General features: G+C 45.8%; 1 protein-coding gene and 1 non-coding gene across 2 annotated transcripts; one reads left to right on the top strand and one right to left on the bottom strand.

Annotated features, from left to right (window-relative positions):
* Positions 1-1,800: 1,800 nt before the first annotated feature.
* Positions 1,801-20,284, bottom strand: SHISAL2A (shisa like 2A). Its single transcript, XM_025871631.2, has 4 exons — positions 19,824-20,284; positions 19,235-19,513; positions 12,261-12,400; positions 1,801-2,300 (listed from the first exon to the last, which is right to left on the bottom strand). Exons 2-4 carry the CDS (start codon positions 19,414-19,416, stop codon positions 2,047-2,049), a joined length of 576 nt encoding a protein of 191 aa, XP_025727416.1. The 5' UTR covers positions 19,417-19,513; positions 19,824-20,284; the 3' UTR covers positions 1,801-2,046.
* TRNAK-CUU (transfer RNA lysine (anticodon CUU)) lies at positions 2,956-3,028 on the top strand. The gene has a single exon. It is a non-coding gene; the product is annotated as a tRNA-Lys (tRNA).
* Positions 20,285-22,308: the final 2,024 nt, after the last annotated feature.

A 22,308-nucleotide genomic window follows, 5' to 3' on the forward strand; every position in this document is an offset into this window, starting at 1 on the left:
AGCCTCACCTGGAACCAGTTAAAATTGTGAGGGCTTACTCCAGACCTACAGATTCAGACACTGCAAGGTGGGAAAGAGGTGGGCCCAGCAATCCGTGTTTTAATAAGTCCTCCATCTGATTCTGATGCAGTCTGAAGTGTGAGAACCACTGCTTTAGGCCACTGATGACCAAATGAGTTTTTAGAATTTATAGAGTATGTCCCCCCCATCAGACCATGAGCAGCCTAAAGTATTGGGGATTACTGGGCAGTACTGGATTCTTCCTTGATTCTTCCTGGAAGGCTCAGCACAGGAAATTCAGAGGAAAATTGAAATTTACTGATGGGGATACTAAGAAGAGAGACAGGATCTGTCCTGTGAAAGGTCATGAAGAACATTAGTGACTAAACCTCCCGTCTGTCATCCACTCGTGCCACACACACACACACACACACACACACACACGCACACACAAGTACCCTAAGCTCGCTCTCCAAAAGATAACTTGCAGTTCCTGAGCTGGGTTAGGCTCTCTCTGATTTGGAACAAGTTGTACTCTGAACATAATGTCTTCTGACCTTGTCTCACCTGGAAATTTTGACTCATCTTTGATGATTCAGCTCAGACATCACTTATTCCTTGCTCAGACTGCATAAGGGGCCACCATTGGGCCCACTTCCCTTTTGTGTGCTCTCCTTGCCCTCCATGGGATCCCTTTGAGGGTAGCAGCTCTGGCTGATTCCCTGTTGTTTCTGGTAATCCATGAGAGTCCTAGCATAGAATAGACACTGCTGGATGTATGATAAGTGGACAAAGGTGCTTGGTTTAGAGCACTGAAAATAAAACACACATACACACACACACACACACGCAAATAAAAGATACATATATGCGCGCGCGTGCGCGCGCGCACACACACACACACACACACACACACACACACACACACACACTTATACACACAGAAGACAACAAATGAAGACCAAAACCAATGTCTCTCGACTTCTGGCCTAGGCCACTTCTGCAGGTGATTCACCCTGCCTTGTCACCCCACCGTGTGCCCTTGGCTGGCTCAGACCCCATGCACAAATATCTAAGAGTAGCCATTTTACCTTTGCCAAATCTAGCAGCAGTTCATATCACTGTCAGAAATGTTGAGATCTGCTTTCAGTGGCCACTGAGTCTCCTCAGTCCTTGCCTTGCACTTCCAAAGCAAAGCCTAAAGCTACTGCCAAAATTAAGATGAAGAGAACAGCCAGGAAAGGGGTGGCAGTCAGCCATCCTACCCTAAGATTCCTTAACAACAAAATAATAACAATAACAATAATGATGATGATGATAGCTAACACATAGTGCTTTCCATGAACCAACACTGTTCTTTTTTTTTTTTAAGATTTTATTTATTTATTTGAGAGGGAGAGAATGAGAGATAGAGAGCACGAGAGGGAAGAGGGTCAGAGGGAGAAGCAGACTCCCTGCTGAGCAGGGAGTCCGATGCGGGACTCGATCCCGGGACTCCAGGATCATGACCTGAGCCGAAGGCAGTCGCTTAACCAACTGAGCCACCCAGGGGCCCGAGCCAACACTGTTTTAAGTACTTTGCGTGGACTAAGTAATTTAATCCCCCCCACCAAACTCTACACTCCTTTTCATTCTATTCCTCATGGCAGAGCTGCAGAAGTAGGAGACACCTGCCTCTGGGTCCCAGCCATCTTCCTGGGGGATCCTAAGTATACCTGTTCTGTGGCAGGAAGACCAAGTCAGAGCTCTCTGACTCCCTAAGTTAGGTGAGGGGCTCCTCTGAGCCTCCACAGGCCCCAGACTTCCCCCTGATTGCCTGGAATTGTTACTGACCATTTCCCTAGGATTCATGTCTAAACTCTCTTTGACCCACAGTAGGCCAGGCAGAGCAGTATAACTGGGTCCAAAGCAGGGCCTGGGTGGGTTTGCTGGGAAAAGCCCTCATTTATCCTACCAGTCTCCAAAGTCCCTTTGCTCATCCCCACCCCCACCTTTCATGGAAAAGAGGCTCCAGAAAAGGATGGTGTAGAGGCATTTATTGGATATTTATGGGTTTGGTCCACATGGATCTAGATTTGGGACAAGGGCCTCCTGAGGGCTGCCTGGGATGTCACTGGCAGTCACTGTGGCCATGAAGCAGTGCTGGAGCAGACGTTTGGGGTCCACAGCCTGCTGCTCATTGCAGTCTAGCCATGGGTTCAGGAAGGGGTGATTCTGTCCAAGAATGCTCACTCCTGGCACCTCCATCGAATTGCTTGCATTTCCACCTTGGCAGTCAGGGGGCGCCTCCTCTTTGGGGTCTGGAAAACAGCAAGCCGAAGGCATTCCTCTTACCTTCCTCCCTGACAGTCACATGCACCCTGGCTAAGTTTCCTGAGTGCTTACCTTGGGCAGGACTCACTCAGTCTTAAATGCATCATTCGCTTAACAAATATTTATTAACAACATACTACATCATTCACTAGGAGCTGTCCGTGCTTCTAATGAACTTAAAGTCTAGTGGGGGAGACAGACAATAAATAATTGTTAGGAAAAAATGAAGACTTGACCTTGACCATAAACCCATGAGGTAGGTACTATTAAAAACTAATTTTATAGATGAGGATACAGATGAGGATACACAGTTAGCATGCAGAAAAGTGCTGGAAAAATTTAAAACATATATTATTCTCTTCTTTAAGAATAGATTCCATGACACACTACTGATTTATCCTCTCCTCCTCTGTATATGAGCTTGAAAGGAGGCTCACTTGGCATTAGTATTCCCCACTTCTCGTTCATGACTTATTCTGCCGAAATTTACTTGGTTTCTGCTCCCAACATACCTCAAAACGTTTTGTCACTAAATCCCACAGTCACTTACAAATCCTTACCTCCCTTGACGTATTAGGAGCATTTGACACAATTGAGCATTCCTGCCTTTTTGGATAAAATGTGTATCAAGCGTTCAGGGGTACCTGGCTGGCTCAGTTGGTGGAGCATGAGACTCTTGATCTCAGGGTTGTGGGTTCAAGCCCCATGTTGGGTATAGAGATTACTTTAAAATAAAATCTTTAAAAAAAAATAGCATTATCAACTGTTCAAGCCGGAAATGTGAGTCACCAAGTCCCTCTGATTCCACCAATTACCATCTTCCATATTCACCCATTTCTCTACATCTTCAGGGCCACCACCCTCAGTCAGGCTTTCATCTTCTTCCTCCCAGACCACTGGAACACCCTCTAGTTGGGTGTCCTTCAGTTTACCCTCCAGTTTGTAGCCAGAGAGAGCTTTCTAAAGTCAAGTGAGTCCATGTACTGTTCTTTCTCAAAAGCCTTCAATGTCTTCCCATTACCTGTCATCCTTGGGGTGGCATTCAAGGCTCTTCACATACTGTCCCTTTCCTTCTCTTTGGCTTCATTACTATCACTCTTCCCTTAAGAACTCGATGTTCGCGACACCAAGGTTTTTATTGTGCCCTAAATAGCGCCATTCCTTTACATCTCTGATTTTTTGCTTGTGCTGTTTCTTCTGCCTGGAATGACATTTTATACCTTCTCTGTCTAGAAAGCTCCATTGATTGGGGATACCCAAGAAGAATGATGCCTCTGAAACTAGGGGAAGAGTGAATTTTAAGAAGGTAGTTATATTGGACATTGGAGTTGACTATGTAACATTCATTCCACCTCTTCCCATCTGGTAATAGCAATTATATTTGGGTGGTATTTGTCCCATCTCAGCTCTAGGAGTAGGGTTGATCTGAGCCAATCAGATAATCCCATTCCTTTGCCACATGGATTGGTAATGGGTGCATAGCATTTCCCTGGGGACAATGATTGGTTTAGGGGTGGACACATGACCTGAATGGTCCAATCAGAGTAGAGCTCAGCCCCCCCCCCCACTTTGAAGGAAGAGATAGTTTCCTCTTTCTTCTCCTGGCTAGAGGGAAACAAAAAGCTGGTGACCCCAGGGACTGTTGGTAGCCAACTTTCTACCATAAGAAAAGTCAGCCTGAGGAGTTAGCCAAGTCAAAATAGACGGTAGAGTTGAAAGAATCTTATAGGATACAGCCACAAACCTGACAACATAGTGAACTTCTATTCAAACCATGCATAAAGCCTACCTTATTTTTAGACTTCTCACCCACTGAGCCAATAAATTTCCTTTTTTGTTGTTTGTTTTGTTTTGAACTTTCTATTTTTAAATAATTGAAGACTCATAAGAAGTAACAAAAATAGTACACTTATCCTTCACCTAGGGTAGCTTTCCCCAATGATAACATCTTAAATTACCATAGAATAACTTCAAAACTAGGAGGCTGACATTGATACAATATGATTAACTAAACTACAAATCCTATTCAATTCCTACCAGTTTTTATATGTATTTTTTTTTTCTTTTTGGTGTATGGTACTGTCAAAGTTTATCACATATGTAGATTTATATAATCACTGCCACAGTCAGGATAAAGAACTCTTCCATCACCACAAAGAAACTTTCTTATGCTTCCTCTTTATACTTGTACCTTCCTCCTAAACCTAACTCCTGGTAACCACTAACCTGTTCTCCATCACTATAATTTTGTCATAGCAGAAGTGTGATATAAATGGAACTATATAGTATACACCCTTTTAAGATTGGCTTTTTTCACTCTGTATAACACACTTGAAACCCATTTAAGTTGTTGTGTGTATCAATAGTGCATTCCTTTTTATGGCTGCATATATTCCATTGGGTGGTTGTACCATTTGTTCACTGAAGGACTTTTGGGTTGTTTCCAGTTTTTGTCAATTACAAATAAAGCTGCTGTGAACATTCATGTATAGTTTTGCGCAGACATACATTTTCATGTCTCCAGGATAAATACGTAGGAGTGTAATTGCTGATTTGCATGGTACAGTGGGCTGAATGGTAGCCCCTAGATATTAGGTCCTAATCTCTGGAACCTGTGAATGTTACCTTATATGGTAAAATTTTGCAGATGTGATTAAATTAAGGTTTTTTTTTCCTAAAGATTTTATTTACTATTTGACAGAGGGTATGGGGGGCGGAGCACAAGCAGGGGGAGCTGCAGAGAGAGAGAGAGAGAGAGAGAGAGAGAGAGAGGGAGGGAGAAGCAGGCTCCCCACTGAGCAGGGAGCCCGACGCAGAGCTCGATCCCAGGATACTGGGATCATGACCTGAGCCAAAGGCATACGCTTAACCAACCGAACCACCAGGTGCCCCAGATTAAGGATTTTGAGATAAGGAGCTTATCCTAAATTATCTGGGTGGGTCCTAAATGCCATCACCACTGCCTTTATGAGAGAAAGGCAAAGGGAGAGGGACACACACAGAGTGATGTAAAGAGACACATAGAGATTGCAGTGATACAGCTACAAGCACAGGGATGCTGGCAGTCACCAGAAACTGGACAAGGCCAGGAGCAGATTCTCCCCTGGAGCCTTTAATTTCAACCCAGTGAGACTGATTTTGGATTTCTGGGCCCCGGAAATGTGAGATAATGCCTTTCTGTTATGTTAAGCCACCAAGTTTGTGGAAATTTGTTACAGCAGCTGTAGGAAGCTAATACATAGAGTAAGTGTATGTTTAACTTTATGAAAACACCAAGCTGACGGATGGTGAGAATGGCTGATTAGGGATCTCCCACCAACACCTTTTAGAGGGAGAACTGAACTCTTGCCTAACATTTTCCCCGTTTTTTTTTTTTGTCTCTTATTAAATGTGTCTAGGTTGGAATATCACCTCTACATTTACCTCATTACCTCATCTGCAAAATAGAGTTGATAATAGCCACTTGGCAGAGTAGTTGAGCAGGTTAAATGGGATAAGGTGTTTAAAGCATAGCGCCCAGCACAACAGTAGGAACTCAGTCACCCTTCTGATCAAGCTAGTTCCTCACAGAGTACCAGAGTAAGAAAGTTACGGTCTTTGTTGCATCCTGAGTTTGGGGGATGGGGTTGGGGTTGGAGTGGAAGTGATGGGATAGTACAGAATGCCTGGGCAGCAGGAGGAACCTATTTTCAGAAACTCTGGTCCATTTCCGCTCTGCTCTTGCCCCCTAGTCAGATATCATGGCCCCAAGATACAGTGCAATGATTGTAGGCTTTAGAATCTGGGAGATCGGGGTTGACTCCTCAGCAACACAAGCTCACTAGCTGTGTGGACTTGGCTAATGCACTTCCCTTGGCTAACCCATGGTTTCCTCTGCTATACAATGGGGCTAATGATCTCTGCACATGTCCTGCTAGAGAGGGAGACAGAAATGAAACATTTTTGTAAAGGTAAAGCTCTGATGAATGTAAGACAGTGGGTCTGTAAACTGTCTCAGATGCAGGAGGGACAGGAGGCTCCTGGTAGATGCTGTGAGTTCAGAGGAAGGAGAGCGTGGCACTTAATGAAGGGGAGGAACTAAGAGCTGAGTTTGGGCAAAAGGCAGAGAGAGCTGAAATCTATCACTTAGTAAAAGGTCAGGAAATGCATTTTACATCTTAAAAATAAGAAGCAAAAAGCAAGATCACAAGCTGTCTCAAACCCTAGAGACTGGATAATCCAGCTGGTGGCTGAGCGGCAAAGAGTAGGAGGGTGGTTTTCATTCACAGGGCCAAGGCATGAACTATATTTCATTTGAGTCAGAAAGGTTTGGGGGGATAAAATGGGGAGAGGGGAGGAGAGCAGGGCACAAGCAGGAGCACCCCACAGACCGGGCCTGGTGACACAGAAAGAATGGGACTTTGGGGACACAAAAAGAAACGTGTTTGAATTCCAGTTCCACGATTTATAAGCTTTAAGCCCTTGGGCAAATCATCTAACCTCCCTGACACCTGCCTTTTGCATCTGTAAGACGGAGGGCAATAATATCTACTGCACTGGGATAGTTGGGAAAATGAGATGAGATCGTGCATGTCAAGTCTCAGCGTCTGGTACACAGTGAGGACTTCCTTGTCACAGCACAGGGATAAGGAGACAAAGGAGTGGGTAGGCTGACTTGGCTCTGTCACTCATTCACTAGGTGACTTTAGGTCCCCGTCTGCAGAATCCTCACCTGTAAAATGCATAGTAATAAGATCTATACTCTGCCCAGTTACTGTGAAGAGCAAATGAGGTGGTCTATTTAGAATTAGTTCATTCCTTTTAACTGTGATATCGTATTTCATTATTCCTCTACTGATGGCCATTTAGTTTGTTTCGAATATGACAAGCTATCATGGAGCTTTCTGTACAAGTCCTCTCCTAGTACAACTATTTCTCTAAGGCAGATAATTAGAAGTGGAATTATGGAGTATAGGGTATAGATATTTTTAGTTTAAACAGATTTGCCAAATTGGTCCACAAAGTGGTTGTGCCAATTTATACTCTTACCAGTAGCATATGACAGTATCAATTCCTCACACCCAAATTTCTCACTATTAATATGATCCATTTTGGGACTTTTGCCAATGTAATTGATTTTTTTAAAGATTTTATTTATTTATTCATGAGAGACAGAGGGAGAGAGAGAGAGAGAGAAGCAGAGGGAGAAGCAGGCTCCCAAGGAGCAGGGAGCCCGATGCGGGACTTGATCCCAGCACCCTGGGATCATGACCTGAGCTGAAGGCAGATGCTTAACCATCTGAGCCACCCAGGCACCCTAATTGATTTTTTTTAAGTTTATTTTTTTAGTAATCACTACCCCTAGTGTGGGACTTGAACTCACGACCCCAAGATCAAGAGTTGCATGCTCCTCTGACTGAGCCAGCCAGGTACCCCGCCAATGTAATCATTTAAAAAAGTTATATAGGGCGCCTGGGTGGCTCAGTCATTAAACGTCTGCCTTCGGCTCAGGTCGTGGTCCCAGGGTCCTGGGATCGAGCCCCACATCGGGCTCCCTGCTCAGAGGGAAGCCTGCTTCTCCCTCTCCCACTCCCCCTGCTTGTGTTCCCTCTCTCATTGTCTCTCTCTCTGTCAAATAAATAAACAAAATATTTTAAAAAAATAAAAATAAAAAAATAAAAAGTTATATAATTGGGGCGCCTGGGTGGCTCAGTGGGTTAAGCGTCCAACTGTTGATTTCAGTTCAGGTAATGGTCTCAGGGTTGTGAGATCGAGCCCACTGAGTGACCCTCAGCACTCAGTGGGGAGTCTTCTAGAGGATTCTCTCTCTCCCCCTCCTTTTCTCCCCTCCCCGCTTGTGCGCATACTCTCTTTCTCTCTCAATCTCTCCCAAATAAATACATCTTCCCCCCTCTCTCTCTAAAATAAATAAATAAATCTTTAAAAAAATTAAAAAGTTACATCATCCTTAAATTGGATTCTTCTTTCTTTCTTTATTGGGAGTCAGGGCAGAGGGAGAAGGAGAGAGAGACTCTTAAGCAGGCTCCCAACACCCAGCTCAGAGTCCAACGCAAGGCTCAATCTCACAACCCTGAGATCATGACCTGAGCAGAACTCAAGAGTTGGACACTTAACCAGCTGAGCCACCCAGGTGCCCCGCATTCTTCTCATTATTAATAAGGTTGAGCAGCACTTTTTCATATGTGTTGAGCATTTGTATTTCTTTTTTTGTAAATTATGTTTTCCTCATTTGTTTAAAGGTGTGCCTATATATTCTGGATATCAGCCTCATCTCTATTTTATATATAGTTGATTCTTATTATTCACAGTAGTTATAGTCTATAAAGTTACCACAGACACTGAATTAACGAATGCTGAATCATTGCTGTTAGGGAAAATACAAGGTTAGGTGCCTGTGAGTCTCTGGTCACAACAGTTTTGTCAACTGACCAATACATAAATTTGTTGTTTGTGTGTTTTGTTTGAAGACACATTGTTTAGTATATATATAGTATATATATTTAGTGTATATATATTATTATATAATATATATATTATACTATATATATAGTATATTATATATTATTGACTCATTAACATTGAACTCATGACCAACAGCACTATAACTCCTGCCTGAGCAAAGTTTATCTAACACATGTATTTTCTCCACAGGGTACATCACAGGCTTCTTATGCTTAGGAACAGGAGAGAATACTTCAGCACTACATTTGGGGGCCACTTTATTTATTTTATTTATTTATTTTTTTAAAAGGTTTATTTATTTTGAGAGAGTGAGAATGAGAGAGAGAGTACATGAGAGGGGGGAGGGTTAGAGGGAGAAGCAGGCTCCTCGCTGAGCAGGAAGTCCGATGCAGGACTCGATCCCGGCACTCGATCCCGGGACTCCAGGATCATGACCTGACTGGAAGGCAGTCGCTTAACCAACTGAGCCACCCAGGCGCCCTGGGGGCCACTTTAAACAGTGAAGTTAACAAGAATCACAAAAATGCAAAAAACATGGCACTAAATAGACACTTGTTTACAGTATGAGAGCTGAAAATAAGAAGGCAGAGTGTAGACTTGTTTAACCTCAGCTGGGAATGTGTGTGATAGGGCAACTCAAATTTTTTGCTGCTCTTCACATGTCCACATCCACAAATGACCTCAAAAGCACAGCAAGTATTGATTTTGAGGTTACAGATAAATTTTAGCAAGTAGACAAACTTGCAAGTATCAACTCTGTGAATAATGAGGATTGTTTACATGTGTGTATTTATCTTTACATTTATAATATCCCTGCAGTCCATCACTTGTTTTATAACGTCATGTATGATGTCTTTTTTTTTTTTTTGAGAGGAAGAGAGAGAGAGGGAGTGGGGCAGGGAGGGGCAGAGGGAGAGAAAGAATATTAAGCAGGCTCCCCACTGAGCACTGAGGCCCACTCAGGCTTCATCCCATGACCCTGAGATCATGACCTGAACTGAAATCAAGAGTTGGACTCTTAACTGACTCAACTACCCAGGCACCCCTGTCTTATTTTTATTTCATGACTATTTGCATTTGATGAAGGCAAATTTCCCAATTTTTCCCCTTATTTAAAAAAATTAAATGTTTTATTCAAATTCCTATATTTTAATTAATCTGTTTCTAGACTCTTTTTTTAAGATTTTATTTATTTACTTGACAGAGAGAGAGCACGAGAGTGAACACACAAGCAAGGGGGAGCAGCAGAGGGAGAGAGAGAAGCAGGCTTTCCGCTGAGCAGGGAGCCTGATGTGGGGCTCGATCCCAGGACCCTGGGATCATGACCTGAGCCGAAGGCAGACGCTTAACGACTGAGCCACCCAGGCGCCCCTAGACTCTCTTTTTGTTCTAGGGTTTTTCAACATTGGCACTATTTACATTTTGGGTTGGATAATTCTTTGCTGTGGAGCGCTGTCTTCTGTATTGTAGGATGTTTAACAGCATCCCTGGCCTCTACCAAGAGATACCTTCCCCAGTTGCGACAACCAAAAATGTCTCCAGACATTGCCAAATGTCCCTGGGTGGTCGGGTGGGGGGGCAAATGTACACCCCACTGAGGACCACCGCATTGCCCAATTCTATCTGTCAATTGCTGTGCCAATATCAAGTGGACAATTCTTAAATCTTTTAAAAATGTCTGTTATCTGATAGGGCAAGTCCCTCCTCTTTCTTTTCCAAAATTGTTCTGCACTTTTACTCTTCTAGATTAATTTTAGAACTAATTTGACAAATTCCATGAAATGTTTTCTTGGGAATTTTATTTATAAATTAATTTGGGGAGAACTGGTATGTCTATGATATTGAGCCTTCTATCCACATACCTGCCGTATCTCATGAGATAGGTTCTTTTATGCCTTTCATTAACTTCTATGATTTTTCTCTATAAAAGTTGAAGCCTGGGCTGTCTCTGGTCTCCCTGGGCTGTCTGGATCTATGCTCAGGCTTTCTTCCTGTTCCCCAGCCACTGCTTCCCAGGTTCCTGACTACAAGGGGAGCCAGAAGAATCCTTCTACCCTCAAAAGCCATCCTTCCTGCTTTTCAATGCTCAGCAACAGCAGGGTTATTTATTGTCACCAGGATCTGAGAAGGGTTCTTGTGCTGTTGTTTGTTGCACAAGTTGATGTCAAGTTGGAAAACTAATCTTTTACAACTAAAAAAGCCCTCTCTGTCGTTCTCTGAAATTTAGCTACTACCCACCTTTCTACTGCTCTAATTGCCACCCCTGCTTCTTCTGCTTAGCTTAAATTCCTGCCTGGCCTTATTTCCTATGGTGCCCCAGGGTGAATGACCCGGTCACTGCACAGGTCTTACTCAGAACTGCCCACACACTTTTACCCGTTATTTATCCTATCCTGGAATGCCTTTTCTCCTTTTACTCAACCAACTCCTTTGCTAATTCAGCACTCATTCAAATCTACTCTCCTTTTTGAAATTCTCCTTACATTTGGTATTAAACAATTTTGTACTTAATTATATATCTGCCCAGACCCAGTGTGGTAGGCAGAAGAAAGAACATGATTCAAGGTAGAAAAACAGGGGCTGAATTTTAGCCTTACCATTTATTAGCTGTGACACTTTAGTAAGTAATCTAATCTGTTTTAGCCTTGATTTTTCTCATCTGTAAAATGGAGATAATAATACTCATTTTGAGTGTTGTCTACCAAACTACAGAGAAAGATCACTTGCTAGTAGGCACTTGTATCTTTCACAGTACCTTGCAGAGTTTATAAAAATGTGTGCAATACTTATGAAAAAGCAACCCTTTTGGTGGGGGGGGCCTTTTGAGGCTCTAGAGGGCCTACACTAATAACGAAGGAGGAGGTAGTCCAGCAATTCAGATTATGGAAAAATAACTACTTAATTTCTGAACAAATTGCTGGAGAGCAGCAAATTTTGCTTATTAATTCTATTTTGTTTGGGATAATATTAAAATCAATTTTCATTCCCTAAGGCTAGAATTTGAAAACACTGTCTGAGAAAATCCACAAGATGGATTAATCTTTGTGTGACAAATAGAATGCTAACTGGGCGCCTGGGTGGCTCAGTTGGTTAAGCAACTGCCTTCGGCTCAGGTCATGATCCTGGAGTCCCGGGATCGAGTCCCACATCGGGCTCCCTGCTCAGCGGGGGGTCTGCTTCTCCCTCTGACCCTCTTCCCTCTCATGCTCTCTGTCTCTCATTCTCTCTCTCAAATAAATAAATAAAATTAAAAAAAAAACAAATAGAATGCTAACTATGTCAAGTTATTTTGATAAACACTGAGCACATGAAGAGTTTGGGATGAAAATGTTCAGATCGTGAACCTCCTAAAAAAATGTGCTGCTGCTTCGGAATATTCTAGGAACTCTCGTAAGGCAAATGTTCCAAACATCATCGAAATATCCCCCCCTCTGTAAAGGTGCTAGTCTGTTTACTACAAGGAAATCATGAGGTCTGTTTCTTACCTGGAGGCTGGAGGCTTAAGCCTGGGTCCAACTTCGTGTGGGGCTTAGAGCTGATGAACAGGTAACAAAGCACGCAGGCGGTGACAATGAAGGCCAGGAGAACCACTGCTGCTATGGACAGGCCCACAAGAGCACCAATGCTGGGGAGAGAAGACCAGAGGGAGCTGAGTGTCGGGAGGGGACTTCAGAGGCAACCCGTTATACGTGAAGTATTGTCGGTGTTATAGGCATAGGCTGGCTTCAACTTTTGTTCTGTCTCTACTTGCCTTAGGCCATTTGGGCCTAAGCATGAGACAGAGCATTAGCTGTGTGCCCAGGACTCACCACATATGTAACATGACTTGCGTCAGTGCCACCACGTAACTGGGACTCAGTTTGTGTTTCCCTTCCTGTTTTTTCCTTCCCTCCCTACTTTCTTCAACCTGCATCCCACCCCAGGGAGCTGGAGATGGTCTTAAAGAGCCCTCCCCATGATGCTATTTCTTAAAAATCAAGACACATAGTAGGCCTTAGCTAAAAACCAGCTGTCCTTCCAACCTCCTTCCAGGTAGTTTCCAACTCACCCTCCACTGGGTCATCACGCCAGTGTGGACTCCATGTTTAGAAGACCTCCCCACTGCTGTTCCCTCACCCTCCAACCTTGCCACCTCTGCCCCCAAGTCAGACCCTGGTCACCTGGTCTCCAGACAACACCTCCTGGCTCATTTGGGAGTCACTGTCTTTCCTGCTTCATATGATTCCTCCCAATCATCTCCCCACATTAGTTTTACCTGTCCTTGAAGGCCCATCTCAAATGTCTCCTGACCTCAATAATGCTTTCCTTGGCCATCTTTCTCTCTCCTTTGCCCACCCCATGCCAGCTAATCCACCCAGGACACTTCCCTCAGGGCCTTTAGCACTTCCCACTGGGTCAGGCAGCCCAATGTGGCAGGAAAGAGCAAAGGGCTGGAACCAAACCTACCTGGGTTAGGACCCAGGTATGTAACAACTCACTCTGAGATCTTGCTGAAGTTATTATACATTTTGAGCCTCAGCTTCTTTGTCTGAAAAGTGAAAATGAACAAAACACAGTATTTCACAAAGACACATGGGTGGCTCAGTCAGTTAAGCGTCTGCCTTCGGCTCAGGTCATGATCCCAGAGTCCTGGGGATTGAGACTCCCCTGCTCAGCGGGGAGTCCCCTTCTCCCTCTCCCTCTGCCGTTCCCCCTGCTTGTGTGGGCTCTCTCTGTTAAGTAAATAAATAAACTCTTAAAAAAAACCCAAAACACAGTACTTCACAGGTGGTATAGTAAGGATGACTAATATATGTAATATTCTTTTTTTTTAATGTTTTATTTATTTATTCATGAGAGTCAGAGAGAGAGAGGCAGAGGCAGAGGGAGAAGCAGGCTCCCCGCCTAGCAGGGAGCCTGATGCGGGACTCGATCCCAGGACCCTGGGATCATGACCTGAGCCGAAGGCAGACGCTTAACCATCTAAGCCACCCAGGCGCCCTATATGTAATATTCTTGACACATAGTAGGTGTTCAACATATTCCTCATGTGTTCCTTGAAGGCAGAATCAGACCATAAATAATCAGCTTTGTCCTCCCTTTGCAGAAGCCCTGGCACATAGTAAGCATTTAGTAAATATTACTGAGTACCCACTATGTGTCAGGCACTGTGAGATATTCTCCCAACAGTAGCGGATAGGTAGGCAGCAGGCTTTGTTTGTGTGCCCTTCCTGTCTATGACTTCTTCACCAGCTTTTCTGTCCACCCCTCGCCCTGACCCCAGCTCCAGACTTTTGCCCTTGCCACTTCTGCCAGATTTTGCTCCCAGCTAGCTGGTGACTTATTTCCCAGCTAGCTGATAGCTAAGTTCCACTAAACAGAATCACCTTAGAGCTTTGGAAAATCTGTCTTCCCATGGCGAAATAAATTATTGAACACCCCTGCAATGGATTAGTTTAGAGCCATTAAAAACATGTTTTCAAATAATATTTAAGATCAAGGATAGGGACGCCTGGGTGGCTCAGTCGGTTAAGCGTCTGCCTTTGGCTCAGGTCATGTTCCCAGGGTCGAGTCCCACATCGGGCTCCTTGCTCAGCGGGGAGTCTGCCTCTCCCTCTTCCTGCTGCTCCCCCTGCTTGTGCGTGCTCTCTCTCTCTCAAATAAATAAATAAAAATCTTTAAAAAATAAAATAAAAAAAAGATCAAGGATAAGTTCTGATGAGATAATGCTAAGTGAAAAGAGTAGGACATGATACTAAATATATAGCATAATTCCAACTTAAATAAATATATACATAATTATACATATGTAAGGTTGGATAGAAATACACCAAAATGCTAACAGGCTGTCTCTGGTTGTAGTGCAGGCTGTGGATGTCCTGGCCGTGTTCCATGGGGTCTTGTAATTATAGAATATTCTGGCCAGGGTTTCAAATGCCAGCATCTATATCCCTTGGCCTGAGGGCTTTCTTTGGACCCAGAACAGTCTCCATCTGTACACTGAGCAGGTGAGAAGTGCAGGAAAATTAATGCCTCCCTTCTCCCATTGACACAGAACCAATGATTGACACAAATTGTGTGTGAATACCCAGTTTCCTGGCCCTTAGGTGGGATGACTCTGAGGTGTAATTTCTACATGGGCTGGCAGAGCTCAGCAGGCATAAGCTCCAGTAACCCTCACTGGTGACCCACTATCGTTTGCTCTTACCCTTCCCTGCCTCACTTTGCCATGCGCAACCCATGTTTTCTAGGATGGCTTTCCATAAAACCACTTGCCCTCAAATCCTTGTTTCTAAGTCTTTTGGGGAATCCAAGCTAAGACACTAGATCTTCCATGATTCCCTTGTCCTTTCCACATTTTCCATATTGAGCATGTAGTACCTTTTAGTTCTTATAAGTACTTTAATCAAACATGATTTCCCCTTTCAAGATATGCTGTTTATAAGGCTATTATCTGGAAGGCTTGGGCTCCGGTTGGGCCCCCATACTTTACATGGGACATCTGTGACCACCTGGATGGAAAGGGCCCTCTAAAAGGAAGGTCCTTTGAGGAATGGGTGAGAGAGCTGGCAGGAGATATCCCAGATTAGCAGTCAGACAGGGAGCGGGCGCTGTCTCTGATGGTCTGTCTGGGGACAGAGGAACCAGGCCCCAAGGACAGAGCTGGGAACAACAGAGGCAGCTCCAAGGGGAAACATCTGTGCTTGGCCAAAGATGAACTTTATTTATTTATTTTTTTAAAGATTTTATTTATTTATTTGAGAGAGAGAATGAGATAGAGAGCACATGAGGGGGGAGGGTCAGAGGGAGAAGCAGACTCCCCACTGAGCAGGGACCCCGATGCGGGACTCGATCCCGGAACTCCAGGATCATGAACTGAGCCAAAGGCAGTCGCTTAACCAACTGAGCCACCCAGGCGCCCCCAAAGATGAACTTTAAATGATTAGAGTTGTCCCCAGGTGAATGGACTGCCTCGAGAGGTGGTAAGTTCTCTATTACTGCGTGGGTTTATAAAGAATACTGGGATGAGGGGCGCCTGGGTGGCTCAGTCGTTAAGCGTCTGCCTTCAGCTCAGGTCATAATCCCAGGGGCCTGGGATAGAGCCCCGCATCGGAATCCCTGCTCAGCGGGAAGCCTGCTTCTCCCTCTCCCACTCGCCCGGCTGTGTTCCCTCTCTCGCTGTGTGTCTCTCTCTGTCAAATAAATGAATAAAAAAATCTTAAAAAAAAAAAAAGAATACTAGGATGAGTACACTTTTCAGTGAAGTTAGAGTTTCCTGCCCTGGGTGGGAAACTGAAGAGCTGCTAGCCTTCTAGGCAGTTCACAGATCCATAACTCTGAGAGAGAGAGAGATAACACACTGTGACCCCTAGGAGAGAATTGGAGAGGCGGTCTAACAAATTCTCTGTTAGGGCTTTTGAGTTAGGCTGTTCTAAGTTCAAATCTGGGTTCTGTCATATATAAACTGAAAAATCCTTCATCTCTTGATCTTCGTTTTCTTCATTTGTAAAGGTTCCTATCTCACCAGGTGTCCCTAAAGATTAAATGAGGTGGTGTACACACAGTGCCTGACAACCGATTCTGCCCTGCAGCAAGGCTGCTGCCTTTTGGCTCACATCCTGGTAAAAAACAGAGCTGCTGATAAAGGGTGTTCAGAAAGTGGACCAGACATGTGATAGCACCAGCTGCTTCTCCACAGGGAGTCTTCACTTCCTGAGACACACTTTTAAAGACAGCAATTCTCCTTGAGTACTACCCAAGGAAACAGTTGTTTACCTGAAGATCTTACGTTGTTAAGGACCAACTTTCATGAAAAAGGCCAAATGGAGTTGAGAGCAAAACAAGGTCTCCACCCTGCAGTGGAGCACTCCAGAAGGGTTTAAAGAACATCGATTACCTAGATGTCCTGGGGGACCCTCCGGTTCTCTCCTCCACTTTGTAACTGTCTGTGATGTTTATGAACCATGTTATGTCCAAGCCTAGGAAGAGTCAGCCCTGCGGCCTAAACCTTTCAACTGCCCTTGAGGTCACAGAACAGGAGCACACTGACATGTGATGTGACCTCAGAGGTCACCCCATCCAACCCTCCACCTCATTGTCTGAACCACTAAAGCACTCCACATATCACGAGGGGCAAAGGCAACAGGAGGGACCACAGGGGTGTTAGAGGGAAGGAGATGTTAGAAGAGGGAGGGGATATTGGCTAGGTGCTGAGGGGGGGTGTGTCTCCAAGGGCCAGCACAGTGCCCAGAAGATACTAGAGGGTCAATGAGTGTCTTTTCAAATGATCTGAGTGAAGGGGGTCATGAGAGAGCCAGGCTAGATTTAGACAGTTGAGCCACAGGACAAGCCCGGACTTTGGCCAGACAGGCCTGCGTTTTTATCCCAGCTCTGCCACTTGCTCTAAGCAGGGCCTTACCAGAGAGTAACTTAACTACTTTCAAGTTTTCTCATCTGTAAAATGGATAGAAGACATGCCAGGGTTGTGAATGTGTGAATACATCTAACTCTTGGTTCATCCTAGGTGATGTTCTTTAAATCTCAGTCTATAAAGATATCGCTAGAAGATCTTGGACAACTCACTTTCATACTCCAAGATTCACTTTCCCACCTGTGAAGCCGGGAAAGAAACTCCCTTCTACTGAGGACATGTAGTATGTATTAGTCACTTTCACATGCATTATTTCACTTAATCCTCACAACAATTCCATGAGACAGGTAGTACAATTGCCATTTTGAAGATGAGAAAAGAGCTTTGGAGATAATTTGGCTGAATTCACATAGCTATTAAGTGACAGAGCCACGGTTTGGACTGACCGTGTTCTAATCAGCCCCAAAGTTCTACACTGTCTCTATACCTCTAAGGGAGGTCAGTGCTACCATATTTCAGCACCCAGGTCAGTGTTAAGTACACAGTGGGTCTTCAGCAAATACTCCATTGTTATACTCTAGGTACATGTCATATCTCTCTGAATGAATGATGAGCTCCTCAGGGGCAGGGAATAATTAATTTTTGTGTCCCTATTGCCGAGCATAGCACCTGGCACAAAGCAAAGGCTATAAGGAGTGAATGAATATATGGTTGAATAGAGAATAAATTAAATCCTCAGGTTACAGATAGTAGCCGAATGTGCAGGACTGGAAAACCTGGCCATCTGAAAATAGTTTTAGAATTACAGGTTGAGCAGTCTAGAAAAAGTGATTATCTATAAATGTCAGTGGCATATGTCAAGTTGATTTCACCTCTTTATCTCTTTGGTCCTAGTCAGAAATCAGGGCCATCATTTATCATACTCTTCATTTGATAGTTACATAAAGACAGGCTCAGAGAGGTTTCTTTGGCAGAATGTCCTTTCCCACCCAGAGGGTATGCAGCCTCTGGTCACATACCTCCAGGAACAGGAAAATCACTGTCTACTGAGATGGCCCACTCCAATTTTGCCAGTACCTATTTCCCAGAGCAGGCTCAGGCTTAGGTCCTATTTTCTGGGTGAGGCCTTTGGAGACGGCTAGGAACTGAGACCCACTGCCCTCTCAGCACCATTCTTGGTTCCAGGAATGTCAGCACTGGCCTATCCACCCCCTTTCTTGAACAGGCAAGGAAACTGAGGTCCTTTGGGTGGGGATTCACTCAAATTACTCTTCTATTAATCTATACTGAGCTGGCTTCTGCTGTGGCATTATGACATTACATGCAGCTCTGATTCCTTGGTCCTCTGCTTTAGCTCGGGAGTAGAGTAGATTCCCAGTACCGGCCCCCTGCCTGGCACAGCTAAGTGTTCAGTAAAGGGTAGCTGAAAGAATGACTAAATAGGAGGAAGAAAGGGTTGAGCCTCAGCTAGGCTGGGATTGACTTGGGGTGTAGCATGAGGTGAGGAGTAAGACTTGGGGATGAGGTCTGGGTGTAGGGATAGACCATATTTGGAGTCAAGGTGGGGAGGAGAGCTGAGGTAGGTTGCCTTGAGGACTCGGGGAGGTTGGGGCTGGTGATCGATATTGACTGGGGAGTGAGTAAAGTCAGGGATGAGGTCAGGCTAATATTAGGATGGGGACCCTGGTGAGCTCTTGGATTAGGGTAGAGTTTGGGTTTCCTGTAATGTGGGAGATGGGAGTGTTGTATCAGGGAGAGGGTTGGTGTGTAATGTGGGGCTCGGTTCAGGGTGGCAGAGGATGACACTGGGAGTAGGGATGGACTGAAGTTTCTCCAAGGTGGAGTTGGGGGTGAGGTTCAAGTTTGGATCTGAATAATGGTTCAGGTCAGGATGGGGGAAGGGGTTACAGAGGGAGTTGGCTTGGTGACGGGGTGAGAGCAAAGGTCAGTATTGGGCCTGAAGGGCTAAAGGGCGGGTGCGGTCGATGCTGATGCTGGGGTGGGCACGTGGGTGAGGACTGAGGGTTTAGCACGCGCTGGACGGAGGGTGCGGTGAGGGGCTAAGACTGGAGCGGGGTTCTAAGCTGGGGTTAGCGCCACGGCCGGTACCTGAGCCACCACATGTAGCTGTGCTCGTAGGGGAAGAAGCTGTGCGGGTCGTCGCAGCAGTACTTGTGGTCGCGGAAGCCGCAGCAGAAGACGGCGGCCGCCTCGCCGCCGGGCCGCGGGCAGCTGAAGCCACGCACCACCTCCTGCTCTGCGCTCACGTAGCTCGTGCAAGCGCCGCTCATCGCGCCCCGCACGGGGCCCGCCGCCACCTCGGGCCACCAGACGGCCGGGCGAGCGAGGAACGGACGGAGACAGAACTCAGCCGGAGAAAGACAGCGACTGAGGGAGAGAAAAAGCAGAGAGAAGCAGCGCGGCAGAGAGGGACGCGGCGAGAGGCGCGGAGACGCAGCAGTTAGAGACCTAGAGTCCCTGAGGACCGGGAAAGGCGACCAGGTACGCAGAACGGGCGCGGCGGGAGGGGATGTGGAGGAGGATGAGGAAAGAGAGGAGGAGGAGAGCGGAGGAGCTGTGGGAGTGGAGAGTGGCGGGAAGGCGGGCGGGGGGGAGCGGGCGCCGGAGCGCGAGCGCGAGCGCGAGGCGGGGGGACCGGATGCGAGGGCGACCCGCGGAGCCGAGAGGAGGGAGCTACCTGGGGGAGCCTCCTGGGCGCGAGTCTGTCCTGCGCTTCCCCCACCCGTCTCACTGCGTTCCCAGTTTATGCACGAGGGTGTTGAGTGCTCAGAGAGACTACACGACATGTCCGAGGTGGCAGGGCGGGAATCGAAGCCACCGCCGCGGATTCCATGGCTGCCCTTGAGCACCCTCCTGGTGCTAGGCGCGGTGCTCGACGCCGGCAATCTCAGGGCAGGGCCAGGCTAGTGCGGGACACAAGCGGCCAGCCAGCGACCACACAGCAGGGTCAGGTATGGGATGATTAGTACACTACTTCACTTAGCCTTCACACCAACCCAGAGGACCAGGGATTTTCAAACCCATTTTATAAATGAGAGCTAAGCGCCAGAGAGGTCATTTCCCCCAGTCCTCAAGTCCGTGGGATTTTAACCTGGGTCTGTCTAGTCCCCAAGCCCTTGTTCTTTCTGGGGTTCTCACTGTGCCTCTTTTCCAGTGGACTTTTTTTTTTTTTTAAGATTTTATTTATTTGAGAGAGAGCGCGGGGGGGTGTGTGGGAAGGGGCAGAGGGAGGAGACTCACGGCTGTGTAGGGAGTGGGGGGAGGGAGGAGAAGCAGACGGGAGGAGGGGCTGGACCCCAGGACACTGGGATCATGACCTGAGAGGGAGGCAGATGCTGAACCAACAGAGCCACCCAGGCGTCCTAAGATTTTATTTTTAAGTTATCTCCAACCCACAACCCTGAGATCAAGAGTCGTTCCCTCCACCAACTGAGCCAGCAAGGCCTCCCTCCAGTGGAGTTTTGAACCTTTGGCTTCCTTGCCTGTCTGTCTCTTCCTTCCCTGAGCAGCTAACTCATACTGACATATTCACACTCTTCTGTTCAGACTCTCTGCCACCCTGGCCTAGGACAAGGGGGCTACATGATGTCCGAGTTGGAACCCCACCCCTCAGGAAGCAAAGCTGGCACACCTTTCCATTCTCAGAAATTATTTCCAGATCACAAGAGCAGTGTTCTCACTAGGGTTAGGGGATCACAGTCTGAAGGGGCCATATGTGGCCCTTAGAAATTGCCTGTCTGTCCTCTCAGGGTACAGTGGGGAAACTGAGGCTTTGAGAGGTACACAGCTTTCCCCAATTGCACTGATACAGGACTAGAGACTCCTGAGCTTTAGTTATCCCATTTAAAAAAATTTTTTTTAAAGATTTTATTTATTCATTTGTGAGAGAGAGAGTGTGTGAGCAGGGGGAGAGGCAAAGGGAGAAGCAGACTCCCTGCTAATCCAGGAGTCCAAGGTGGGGCTCCATCCCAGGAACCAGAGATCATGACCTGAGCTGAAGGCAGATGCTTAACCATCTGAGCCACCCAGGTGCCCCTAGTTGTCCCATTTTATATCCCATTCAGCTAGTCACAGGGTATTGGGACTGAAAAAGACCTGTGAGACATGTAACCAGTTAATGAGTCACAGCTAGCTTTAAAAAATAGTAATTAGGAATGCCAGGGTGTCTCAGTCCATTGTCAGACTCTTGATCTCAGCTCAGGTTTTGATCTCAGGGTGATGAGTTCAAGCCCCGTGTTGGGCTCCATGATGGGCGTGGAGCCTACTTAAAAAATAAATAAATAAAAAAGAATAATTAAATGGAACAGAGGGATGCCTGGGTGGCTCAGTCAGTTAAGTGGCTGCCTTCGGCTCAGGTCATGATCCCAGGGTCCTGGGATCGAGTCCCACATCGGGTTACTTGCTCAGCAGGGAGCCTGCTTCTCCCTCTCTCTCCCTCTGCTTGTGCTCTCTCTGTCAAATAAGTAAAATCTTTAGAAAAAAAATTAAAAAAAATAAATGGAACAGAAAAAGTGCACTGCGGATAGTAAAGCTAAGTATTCTTTCATAAAATGCTTATTTCAGTTACATATGTATGTGTGTATTATGGACCAGATCACAATGTAAAGTGCATTTCTTTTGAGTCAGGTCAAAAAGGTTTGAAAGCCACTGAATCTCTCATTGGACAGATGGGCAGGGGCTAGCTTAAGATGACAAGATCTTTAGCTCTTCTAATTTTTCATAGGAATAGGTAGAGTAGGAAATAGTTATTGTGATGCCTTGGGACTTCCCAGTTTCTCCATTCTTTGCTTTGGGTGTGTGTGGCATAAACATGGGCATCAGGCAATCTGGGCTCAAACCCTAGCTCTCCCCCTTCCCCGATTTTTCTGTGTTTCAGGTTACCTTTCTTCATTTGGCCAGCTTCTAAGATGCTAATATGTGCCATGCTTTTGAGCTGAGCACTAGAATCCCTGAGAGGGGTCAGATCTGGGTCTGCCCTTGAGAAACACAGTATGGTGGTCACACAGATGATCATAGGACAGGGCAGTGAAAGGGGAAATGTGGGGACCATGGCTGCAGAGTCATCACTGTCTGAAGGAGAGAGGAAGAATTTTGAGGGGGTAGTGTCCTCAGGGTCACCATAAGGTCAAATATGAAAATTGGAGGGAATTGTTATTGTCCCC

This window comes from Callorhinus ursinus, unplaced genomic scaffold, assembly GCF_003265705.2.
Source record: "Callorhinus ursinus isolate GAN/ISIS: 27379988/994484 unplaced genomic scaffold, GSC_fseal_2.0 scaffold9, whole genome shotgun sequence".
NCBI lineage: Eukaryota > Metazoa > Chordata > Mammalia > Carnivora > Otariidae > Callorhinus > Callorhinus ursinus.

Bases quoted from the DNA above. Each gene is read 5' to 3' on its own strand.
- SHISAL2A (XM_025871631.2), bottom strand. From the start codon at position 19,416: ATGAGCGGCGCTTGCACGAGCTACGTGAGCGCAGAGCAGGAGGTGGTG. The intron at 12,401-19,234 runs GTACCGGCCGTG...TTCTCTCCCCAG, and splicing joins AGCTACATGTGGTGGCTCAG to CATTGGTGCTCTTGTGGGCC. The intron at 2,301-12,260 runs GTAAGAAACAGA...GCTGTTTTCCAG, and splicing joins CTTAAGCCTCCAGCCTCCAG to ACCCCAAAGAGGAGGCGCCC.